Raw genomic sequence first — 12,671 nt, forward strand, 5'->3', positions numbered from 1 at the left:
GTAAGTCTAATAGTCCCTCAATATTTAAAATACTTTTGAGATGAGTAATCATGTTAAGTGTGAGTTTTAGATATCATATAACAAAATAAGTCAACATTTGGAAGATCTACCTGACTCAGTGAAGCAATATTTTCCAAATGACCAATTCATGATGTTACAAAATCATACATACATAAAAGACACATTCAAAGCATGAGCTAGTCAGACCAATGGCTTTTAATGCAACAGAAAATTTCATTGATATGATTTCAGATTCAATACTGCAGCTACCGAAATTAAGAAAATACCACTTATCAAGTTTTGGTGTAGTATCAAAGAAAAATATCCACAATTGCTCTAAAGACTATTAAAATAATCTTCTCCTTTCCAACTACATTATCTATGTGGGGCTAGATATTCATCATATATTTCAACCAAAAAATATCACAACAGATTGAATGCAGAAACATGTATTAACACTGTAAAAAATCCCAACAAAAACCTTCAAAACAGATTTTGAGAACTTTTAGGGTAACAGATAATAATAAGAGAAACTTGATTGTTTGTAGGTGCTATAATCTGGATGTTTGCCCCTTCCAAATCTCATGTTGAAATGTGATTCCTAATGTTGGAAGGAGGTAGGGCCTAATGGAAAGTATTGAGTCATGGGAGTAGATCCCTCATGAATAGATTAATCCCTGGAGATGGGGGGGAGGGGTAGGAAAGTAAGTGACTTCTCAATCTATTGGTTTCCAGGAGAGCTAGTTGTTAAAAAGCATCTGGCACCTCTCCCTTTTCTCTCTCTCTTGCTTCCTCTCTTACCATGTGATCTCTGTACACACTGGCTCACCTTCACCTTCTGCCATAAATGGAAGCAACCTGTGGCCCATAGCAGATGCAGAAGCCCAATTTAAAATTTTCCCAGATATCAGAATCATGAGCCAAACAAATCTTTTTTCTTTATAAACTTCCCAGCATGAAGCAACACAAACAGATTAAGACTGGGGGTGGAGGGTGGCGGGGGGAGGGCTATTCCAAATCCACTGAGGTCGAGAGAATAGTTTTTCATGCCTTGGCCAAGAAAATCAGGGTTGGCTACTTTGTGGGCTTTGAATGTTTTTTTTTTAAAGAGGAAAATGTGAGAAAGGAACAATAGGGGAAAATATTCAAGTTTTCTTATAAGTTAGGGAAGAGAATTTTAAAAATGACATATCACTTCTCATTTTTTTCCCCCAAATTATTTCCAGTTTATAACAAAGCAAAAACTCTAAAATGATATACAGAATTCAAAAACACAGACCCAGAGCAGGAAAGGGTTAGGATAAACTGAACTTTGATTCAGATTTGGATATAAAATTTCAGCACTAGAAATTTCACTGTAAATATTAAAATGCTTTGGACAGCAATATATTTTTTCCTTAGTGTTTGTGATATCTTTATTATTATTATACTTTGGAAAAAGCTGAACATTAATGAATGAAGTGGCTGAAGACTTTTTTTCCTTCTAATTACTATTCTACTAGAAAGTCTACAAAGACTAGTCTCCAAAAAGAAGTAATATAAATGTCTTATTTATTAAAAGAGAGTATATATGATCTAGTCTCTAGAGACAAAACCAGAAAGAATGAGATATTTGCTCTAAGAGGGTAAGGATTCCCTAAGGTGTTATACAAATACATGTTTTTCTCCAGTTCTCTGTAAGTGCTAGCCTAGACAATATTCATTTCTGTCTAACACAATATGAAAAGAGTCAAACATTGAAGAAATACAGAGGCACATTTTTAAAAAGTTGAACAATAAACCCAAGCAATCAAATTTATTTCAAATTTCTCTCTTAGAATAGGTGCTATGTGTTTAGATAATGTTAACCAGATATGACTTTCCCACAGAAATCATTTGATTGTTAACAAATCTTGACTAAAGGTATACATTTTAACTCTTGCTCATATGATTAAAAAATATTTATCATATACCTATAAGCTATGTTCCATTTTAAAAGCTTTTGCAATTTATATAAAACCAAGTACATGGACAATATATACAGCAGCTTAACAAACAAATATAAGTTAAGAGACTTGCAAGATAAAGTGTCTGCAGTGATGGAAAGAAGCTATGAAGGCCCAAAACTCAGATGGAGATACCTAACTGGGAGCTGCACATGAAATCCAGAGTATATGAGCTATAAACAGTGCAAAGATGGGGATACCATCCAAGACTTAGACCCATGAGACAAGGATTTTAAAAACTACAGAAGGCCAAAAAAGCAGAACAGGGTTCAAGTTCACACACCACCTGCCCGAACTGCCATACATAATAACTGAAGGAACACACCATTAGCAAATGCCACTCACTGAAGAATGGTCTACAAAATAAAGTAACAAAAAGGTAGGAAGCACTATCTTCTTTGAAGCCATGATTGTTATTTTTAAATGGTTATGGTAATTGAAAACCCTAAATTTTGGCTTTCGGTTTACATAATATTCTCCAAAGTGACCTGAAATAATTTTGGTGCTTGTCTTGAAATGATCCTCTTCAAGCCGGGCTCGATGGCTCAGCCTGTAATCCCACGCTTTGGGAGGCTGAGATGAGTGGATTGCCTGGGCCTGCAGGTTTGAGACCTGCCTGGGCAACTTGGCAAGACCTCATCTCTACAATAAATCAAAAAATTGGCTGGGTATGGTAGCGCGCGCCTATAGTTCTAGCTACTTGGAAGGCTGAGGCGGAAGGATTGCGGGAGCCCAGCAGGTCGAGGCTGCAGTGGCTGAGAGCGGCCACTGCACTCTAGTCTGGGCTACAGAGTGAGACTCCAACTAAAAAAAAAAAAAAAAAAATTATCCTTTTCCCATCAAAATCCTGTAAAACACTGAAGTTTACTTACCTTGTGTACAAATAACCAAGATAAAGGTAAGAAGTTGTCTTCTTTTCCCTAGTTGAACTAAAGTTTTGGGCCCCTTGCTCAAGCTTACCTTCAGCTCACTAGGAATTTTAATTTGTAAGTTAAGGTCCTATATGTTTTATCTGTGTCATAAAATTATAATTAGGATTTCATTTGGTCATATAGTTAGGACTTCACATTGTTTACAATGTCTGCTAATTGCTTTAGGTCTCTAATCTTTGTTTTCTCAACAAGATTATAGCTCCTTAAAAGGAATGGATGTTGTCTTGCTCTTTTTTTGTACTTCTTGCTAGTCAATGATTAGCAAACCTGGGCAAATAGGAGTTCAATAAATTCTTCTTGTCTAAATGACTGACAAATGCATTTTTAGACATTTTTAGCTTTCTTCAAATATGCCAGGGCTTCTATATTTACTTGCAATTGCCAGGTACAGCACATCTTATGTCCTTAATGTTAGCATTGATGGCAGCTCCACAGATATCACTGTTTTACTATTCTAAACTACAAAATCTTTCCTGCTCCTCAAAGTTACTGTATCTGCTGACCTAAGCACAATGGTAGTCATGTTCGAAATCTGCAAACTGTCTTTGGCATCTTTCAGTAACAACTTGTCATTATTTTTAAGTTTTTGATAAAATTAGATGAAAAAAATGAAGATGTGTAAATAATGAATTGGAAATATATAGAGAAAATCAGAAATAAAGCACAAAACTAGCTACTGGACAAAAGATCACAAACTCCATTTAGTTAGAAGTTCGCCGAGCATAGTAGTTCATTCCTGTAATCCCAGCACTTTAGGAGGCAAAGACAAGAGGACTGCTTGAATTCAGGAATTCAAGACCAGCCTGGGCAACTTGGTGAGACCTTGTCTCTACAATAAATCAAAAAATTAGCTGGGTGTGCCTGTAAACTTGGAAGGTGAGGCAGAAGGAACACCTGGGCCCAGAAGGCTGAGGCTGTGGAAGCCGTGATTGTTTGACTGTATTCCAGCCTGGGTAACAGCGTGAGACTCTGACTCAAAAAAAAAAAAACTGCAGATAAACTCATGTTTACTTCATATTTGGAGTCCTAGAATCTGAAGTAACTTTTCAACATCCAGTGATACCAATTTTGATTATCAAATCAAGACTTCAGGACAGAAGACAGGGACAGTATCTCATTGTTCTCCAGTGGTTGGAAGTGTCAAGTACACAGAAGGAATTCAGAATTACTGAATGAATGAAGAAAATAAATTTACCATATCATCAAATTCTTTTTAGCATTCTATATTATTGCTTTCTACATATTTTCTCTACATATCAAAACACTCTAGAATTTCGTAAAATGCCCCACAAAAACAAAAAGTGGTATAGAAAGATGAGGGCAAACAATGTCTGCCAAACCCTAGACACCCAAGACAGTATTTAGTTTGGAGACTAAACTACCTCCTAGAAGTAAATTATTATAAAAATCTCATTTCTAAGATTATAAAAATGATACAGCACTTTACAACCTTGGCTTTTCAAAGAGTGAATTAAACAGTGACAATACATGATCTTGTATTTATAGAATATACTTTTATTTTTATTTTTTGAGTCAGGGTATCACTCTGTTGTCCAGGCTAGGGTGCAGTGGCACAATTATGGCTCACCACAGCCTTCACCTCCTGAGCTCAGGTGACCCCTTTCTCCTCAGCCTCCTGAGTAGCTGGCACTACAGGCATGTGCCATCCAGACTGGCTATTTCTTTTTTTTGTAAAGACGAGGTCTCAGTATGTTGCCCAGGCTGGTCTCAAACTCCTGGCCTCAAGTGATCTTCCTGCCTTGGCCTCCCAAAGTGCTGGGATTATAGGGGTGAGCCACACTTGGTGGAATATTCTTTTATATTTTTCGTTAGTACTAATACAAAACTTGTTATTTAAATAATAACTGCTATCATGGACATAAGTTACTGTGTGCAACAACAATGTTCTGTAAACAAGAGAGGAATAGCCTGGATGTGGTGCTCACAACTGCAATCTGAGCACTTTGGGAGGTTGAGGTGGGAGGATTGCTTGAAGCCAGGAGTTCAAGACTAACCTGGATAAAATAACAAGACCTATCTTTACAAAATTTTTTTAAAAAATTAGTTGAGTGTTGTAGTATGTGCCCAGGAATTCAATGTTACAGTGAGCTATGACTGCACCATTGTACTCCAGCCTGAGTGACAGCAAAACCCTGTCTCTCAAGAAAAAAAACAAAGAGAGAGTGAGATAAAGAATAACTGTGCATTTTGTATTACTTGACTACCTATGTATAAATATTTTCTATTTTTATTTTTATTTATTATTTTTTTTTATTTTTTGAGTTGGAGTCTCAACTCTGTCGCCCAGACTGGAGTGCAGTGGCCGCTCCCGGCCACCGCAGCCTCCACCTGCTGGGCTCCGGCAATCCTTCCGCCTCAGCCTTCCAAGTAGCCAGAATTACAGGCATGCGCTACCACGCCCGGCTGATTTTTTGATTTTTATACCTGCCCAGGCGGGTCTCGAACCCACAGGCTCAGGCAATCCACTCACCTCAGCCTCCCAAAGGCGCGAGATTACAGGCTGAGCCACCGAGCCCGGCTCATATTTTCTATTTTTAAAGTGGATTATAAAAAAGAATTATTAACAATGTATAACAATTTCTTGATTCTCTAAGCATCGTTCAGCTATTATTCTTCTCTGAAACGTCTACATTCATGTTAGAATTTTTGAAATTACTCTTAAGTTGATAGGCTATGATATTTCTTTCCTCTGAGATTAGTAACGATAAGATTCAGTAAATTCACTTATATTAAATTCTGCCAAGTTTCCTTACCCTTCATTAATATTTCTCATATGGTGAATTAAATACTAGCCCTGCTGTCTTGATCTCTGGCACCCTCTTCTGTACACCACAAACAATCTATAATACCTGTGTTGCTTTTAAAATATATCTACAAAACTTTGATACTCTTCTCTTCAAGAGGTATAGCCCCAACAGCAGTTAGAGACTCACTTCTAATGAACAAAACAAAGTGGAAGTAAAGGTATGTGACATCAGAGACTAGGTCATAGAAAGCACTTTTCTCCCTCAGATCTCTTACTTTGAGGGAAGTTAGCTGTCAGGTTGTGAGGGGAAGCTCACATTGAAAGGCATCCTGCCAACAGTCATGTGAGTGAGCCGTCTTGGAAGTAGTCAAGCCTTCAGATGACTGCAGTCCTTGATCACATCCTGACTTCAACAACATGAGAGATCCTGATTCAGAACTACCCAGCTAAGTGACTCCTGAATTTCTGACCCATGGAAACTGAGATAATACTGGTTTTAAGCTGTTAAGTTTGGGGGTAAGTTTGGAGTAATTGATTATATATGATAGATCACGCAAAACATTGTGCAAACTACTGTGCTATATAAGAGTTGAAACTCAAGTTTTCCACTGAACTGAGTACTTCCTTCCCTAACATCCCTCCAAACTATAAGCAGAGTAATAAGGGTCATCTAATGATACAGCCTGTTTTGTCTTGACCATTTTCTGCACTTTAGAAGTCAAAGCATTTTATATGCTTTTTCTGTAGCAGTAACATGAACAGAGCCTGAACTACAAATTTCATGCTCCTTAAGCAAAATTTTCTAAACAGGTCTTCCTTTATCCCTTTTATCTATCCCTCTTTCCTCTACTTTATGTTTCAAGGCAGCCACTCAAATATCCTCTCTCAAATATTCCCCTCTCAAATATCCTAACAAAACAAAATCCTAAACAAAACTGTCTAAAGAAAACAAACCCTCAAACCACCTACCAAACAGAAGGAGGAAAAGACTGTGAGTGGTTTAGTAGTCGCTTCCTTCTGTTACTAGTTCAAAGCATTTCTATTAACTTACTAATTCATTACAGAAGCTACGTCAGTTGACTGGGAATGTGATTTCTAGAAACAGATTCGTTTCCCAGAAGACTAATAATATTAAAGTATATTAAAAATAGAAAAAACCAATCATTCTATCATCTTAAATCTCTATAAGGCTTTCTAGTTCTCATCTGTGTGGGTGAAACTGAAACCAATCAATATGGATTTTTTTCATTTTGGAAAAAACTTAATTATAACGAAATCATTCAAAGATCTTTTTGTTTCTAGTGTTTTTTTTTAACTTTATTTAAAGTTATTTAGGAAAAGATTCCACATGTATTGGCTAAAAGTGTATTAAACTATAACTCACTAAGTACAGAACAACTTACTAAGTATAGAACACATAAGCCAATGGAAAAGATTTCAATAGCTTGACTGGCCAGTATTTTTTCTAAATTAGGTCTAATATTTTATACTGAATATACAGTCAGCTCTCAAATACTCAATGTACCTAATTTATCCATTCTTTTAGAATATATTTCCTCTTTTCTTTAATCCCTTAAATACTAGTGTTCATTGGCACTTGGACTAGAGATATATAAAGAAGAGAAAACTAAAATACAATAAATTAAATTTTTATTTCATTAAATGGTTACAGTATAATAGAACTGGGTTGATAAGTCATTCAAAGCATATAAATATGGCTATAACATAAACCTTTCCCCTATTAGTAAAGACAATTAAGAGAAATAGCTGGATTTAGATTTATTCCCTACTCAAAGCTTCATTCCTTACTTGGAGCTTTTTCTCTTCTCTTACTGTCTGTCCATAACTATACTTATAATTGATGCAACATTATTACTTTTTTGGAAAATTGATTGCAAATACTGTTTACTTAAGGACAAACTGTAAGCCAGCATTTACAGTAACTCAACCATTTTACAATGTACTTTAATAGGCCTAATAACAAAATTGTATTTCAAAGTCAGAATTACTGTTTTTAAATATCTTTAAAAAAATAAACCTAAGCCAGGCTTGGTGGCTCAGCCTGTAATCCCACGCCTTGGGAGGCTGAGGTAAGTGAATTGCCTGAGCCTGCGGGTTTGAGACCCGCCTGGGCAACTTGGTGAGACCTCATCTCTACAATAAATAAAAAAATTAGCGGGGCGTGGTAGTGCACACCTGTAGTTCCAGCTACTTGAAAGGCTGAAGTGGAAGGAATGCCGGAGTCCAGCAGGTTGAGGCTGTGGTGGCCGGGAGCGGCCACTGCACTCCAGTCTGGGCAACAGAGTAAGACTCCAACTCAAAATAAATAACTAAATAAATAAACCTAACATACTCCGATGCCATGGTTTCTTGTACTTGTTTACTAGCATTTTTAGATAAATAGAAATTGGAATGAGGTGAAAGCTAACTGAATGACTCAAATAATCATTTCAAATAAAAATATATGAACTGAGAGATACCAAAGATAACTTTCCATACTAAAATTTCCATTTATATAAAAAGTTTTCAGCATTGGATCTCTCATATTTGATATTAAGTATTAATAAGTTAAGACAGTCTTAGTTGTGGAATCAGTAACTGAATAACTCTGACAAAACTAAAATCTACTCTCTTATTTAGGAGGAAAGAAAGAAATATAGCACTCTTGACTTAACCGGTTTTGTTGATACTAAGAAATCTTGTTTTTTAGGAACTCTTACTTTATTCAAAACTCAACTATCTCATTTTAAACATTCCTTTCCAAACATAAAATTTCAGTGATTCAGAAAAACAGGGAGGATAATATGATACATATCTATATACCCACTACCCTGATTTAACAAGTGTTAACATTGCTTTAGATCTCTTCAATTAAAAAAAAGTTGCAGATGCAAGTGAAGCGCCTATTATTCCAGATAGCACATAGTCTCTTTTCTCCCTAATTCTAGAGGTTATCATTATTTTTAAAGAAGATGTGTGCTGGGCATGGTGGCTCACACCTGTAATCTCAGCACTTCGGGAGGTGGAGGCGAGATGACGGCCTGAGCTCAGGGTTTTGAGACCAGCCTGGGCAATTTGGCAAGACCTTGTCTCTACAATAATATACAAAAAAATTAGCTGTGGATGGTGGTGTATGTCTGTAGTCCCAGCTACTTGGAAGGCTGAGGCAGAAGGATCACCTGAGCCCAGCTGGTTGAGGCTGTGGTGGCCATGAGCATGCCACTGCATTCCAGCCTGGGCAACAGAATGCGACTCTGACTCAATTAAAAAAAAAAAAAAAAGATGCTGTGCCTTTCTTGTCCATGTGTTTATATATATTTGTGTTTTCACAGACATTAGTATTTCTATCTTTTTTCTTTCTTTTTTTTTTAGAGACAGGGTCTCACTACGTTGCTGAGACTGGGTTTGAGCTCCTGGGCTCAAGTGTTTTACAAGCTCCTGGGCTCAAGTGTTTCACCTCAGTCTCCAAAGTGCTGGGACTAGAGGCACACCTAGTTAATTTTTTTAATTTTTGTAGAAATGAGGTCATGCTATGTTGTCTGGGCTGGTCTTGAACTCTTAGGCTTAAGTCCTGGCTTCCCAAAGTGTTGGGATTACAGGTGTGAGTCACCATCCTCAGCTGCATGTGTTTATGTTACTATGTTTGATATGTCTTAAAAATTAATTTTTAATTTCCATTTTTTTACTCAACATTGCTTTTGAAATTTAGGTATAATAACATATATTTTTATATATTTTAATTTTGATAAAGATATACTATTCTGATATTGATGAATATTTAAGTTGTTTCTAACCAATGTAGCAAGAACATCCTTGTGTATATCTCCTTGCAATACATAACATTTCTTTCTTTATTGTTTTAATGAAGACTTTTGCTTAAGCTGGGTGGGTGTTTTGTTTTTTTTTTTAACTAAGCACAGGCAACTTAAGAAACTAAAAAAATATTTTCTAGTCTGAGCCTTACTATTTACCTTAGTTTAATTTTTATTTCTTTGTTAAATGCTTGTGATACAGAAAAAAGATCACTAGGAAATATGAAACCTAAGTCTTTATTGCACTTGGGAATAGTTCTATTTAGGAACATTTAAGTCATATGTTTGAACATAAAGAACTTCTGTTTGGAATTCCAGTGGTGGATCACTTCAAGAAAATAAAATGGGAAAATGTGTGTTATGCACCAGCATTTGAATGTTGCTTTGTGCAGAAGCAGTGTCTACCTTTGATTGCTTTTCTCTTGGCATTCCTGAAATCACTTTATCGTGTGGCTGATCAAGAGTGAAATTATTCTTCCTTGCTTCACTGTCTTCAAGCAGGGGAACATAGCAATAACTGTTATCTGCAAGACAGAAACCTCTTGAACATCAGTAGGAAACCCTTATTTTTGGTAGCATCTGAAAAAGTAAAATTAATACAAATTCAAAACCATAATTTTAAAAAATAGGCCAGTTGCAGTGGCTCAAGCCTGTAATCTCAGCACTTTGGGAGGCTGAGGTGAGTGGATTGCCTGAGCTCACAGGTTCAAGAACAGCCTGGGCAACTTGGTAAGACCTCATCTCTACAATAAATCAAAAAATTAGCCAGGTGTGGTAGTACGTGCTTATAGTTCTGGTTACTTGGAAGGCTGAGGCAGAAGGATTGCCTGAGCCCAGCAGGTTGACACTAGGGTGGCCATGAGCAAGCCACTGCACTCCAGCCTGGGCACGGAGTGAGACTCCAACTCAAAAAAATTTTTTTTTTTTAAGATACAAGTGTTAAGGCCAGGCGCAGAGGTGCATGCCTGTAATCCAGCACTTTTGGAGGCTGAAGTAGGAGAACTGCTGGAGCCCAGAAGTTTGAAACTAGTCTGGGCAACATGGTGAGACTTCGTCTCAAAAAAAAAAAAAAAAATTAGCTGGATGTGGTGGCATGTGCCTGTAGTCCCAGTTACTCGGGAGGCTAAGGTGGAAGGATCACCTGAGCCCAGAAGGTCGAGGCTGTGATGAGCCATGATTGTGCTACAGCACTCCAGCCTGAGCAACAGAGTGACACCCTGATTCAAGAAAAAACAAAAACCCATAAATAAATAAATAAATTAATAATACATTAAAAAATTTATTTAGATAATACTTTGACAACTTGCCCATTTAGATTTTTTTCTTCCCATTAAACACACAAAATCTCTATGCTCTCAAAGGCAGTGGTATGTAAAATATATAGAACTTTGAAAACTAGAAAAATGCTCTTTGTATCTTATCAGTAACAATTAAACTTTTACATAACTCATATTTTTAGGTATGCATTTCTAATGTAAGATAATTATTTATACAACTACTCCATGTTTATTGTAGAATAATTAGAGAATGCAGACATGCTAAAAAGAATAAAAAATAAAGGCTACCCACAATTTTTAACATCTGCGAATTATTCCTTTTAATATTTTGGTTTACACTCTATCAAAGTTCTTCTTTTCTTATACATATGTATTCACACAAAACCTTTTTTCTGCAAAATTTAAAATAACACTCTATTTATGCATCCTGTTTTTGTTCATTTTGCTATATATTGTGAACATATTTCTTGTAAGTTAACACCTATTATCACTTTTCTTGGCTACATAGCTATTCATACAGATCACTGTAACTCAACTACTGGATATTTCTTTGCTTCTAGCTTTTCATACTGTGATGCACATCCTTGCATAATATTTTTGAGTATCTGAACAAATCTTTTCTTTTTTTTCTTCAAAGAAAAGGCACACACATTTTATTTAACGAATATACACAGGAGCCTCCAGAATGAAGACCCAACCTCCTAAAGAGTTACAGACACTCAAATGCTATTTCAAGGTGACAGAAAGAAGAGTGGCTTGCATTCTGGTCAAATATTTTCTTATGATATATTCTTAGGACTTGAATTTTTGGTTCAAAAGTCATAGACCTTTTTTTAAAAAAAGCTTTTGCTATTTACTGTAAACTGCCTTTTAGAAAGTTTTATCTACTTAGTTTCCACCATATAGCATATGTGAAAGTCCATTTTCCCATAACCTACAAGTGTTCATTTAAATAAACATAATATATAACTGTATCACAGTTATTATAATATTAGAACTATTGAGAAACAAAAGAATAAAATAGGAAAACTCAACTTGCACTTTTCTTCAAAGAGGCTAAAAAAATACACATAAAATTAACATGAACATACCTCGACTGGAATTCACAAGAAGTAATTGTGATTTTAACTTGTCAATAATAGTTTGTTGAAGTGACAGCTGTTCTTGTTGCTCACGTATCTTCTGCTCATAGTTCTCAGTCTGCTGACATAAAAACCAGTTAGTCTGATATTTACCAGTAGACATGAACACATATTTACTGTCCATTAATACTATAAATAGATATGAGTTGCCCATATTTTCATTTCTCAGGTACTGAGGAAGTATTTATGAGATACAAACTGACTACAGGAACGTACTTGTAATCATTACAGATACCAGTGATTTTTATGATTAAAGCATCATAAAATTTTTTAAGAGGTAGTCTTATTAAAAACAATTTTCAATCAAGAGTTCAATGTATGGTTTTTTTGCCCTTCAGTTAGGAAAAAAATTGTAATTTAGAATTTAATCCTTAATGATAACAAAAAGCATGAATAATAACATGCTATATTAAAGTTATTCTTTAAAAATACACACTAACTTTAAAAATTGAGATACCATATTTTTCAAATAAACCACTTCTGAATTTATTTTCAGAGTACAAAAACACAAAAGAAGTAACTATATATAACTAAGTTGTCATATATAGCTATATATAACTAAGACACTAAGGGACAAATACAAATTATAAAATTATGCTGACCAAAAGCTTCTTTTCTAAGTTTTAAGAAGTCAAGAGAACACCATGTTTGATCTTTAGTGTCTATCTTATTTTGCTATTTTATTGCAGTGGCTACGAGAATTAAGCAAAGGAAAAAGACATGCATTTATCTGGGAGAATACAGATGCCGCAAACC

At 35.6% G+C, this 12,671-nt stretch overlaps 1 protein-coding gene across 1 annotated transcript in view; it reads right to left on the bottom strand.

Annotated features, from left to right (window-relative positions):
- Positions 1-12,671, bottom strand: part of TANK (TRAF family member associated NFKB activator) — a 61,726-nt gene that overhangs the window by 24,518 nt on the left and 24,537 nt on the right. Inside the window, exons 4-5 of the mRNA XM_021708501.1 lie at positions 11,865-11,973; positions 9,902-10,020 (exon numbers count right to left, since the gene is read on the bottom strand). Of these exons, the coding sequence (XP_021564176.1) occupies positions 9,902-10,020; positions 11,865-11,973 (228 nt within the window). The remainder of the gene's footprint in view (positions 1-9,901; positions 10,021-11,864; positions 11,974-12,671) is intronic.

The sequence above is a fragment of the Carlito syrichta genome, unplaced genomic scaffold, assembly GCF_000164805.1.
Source record: "Carlito syrichta isolate Samal-C Ts95f unplaced genomic scaffold, Tarsius_syrichta-2.0.1 Scaffold139321, whole genome shotgun sequence".
In the NCBI taxonomy this organism is placed as follows: domain Eukaryota; kingdom Metazoa; phylum Chordata; class Mammalia; order Primates; family Tarsiidae; genus Carlito; species Carlito syrichta.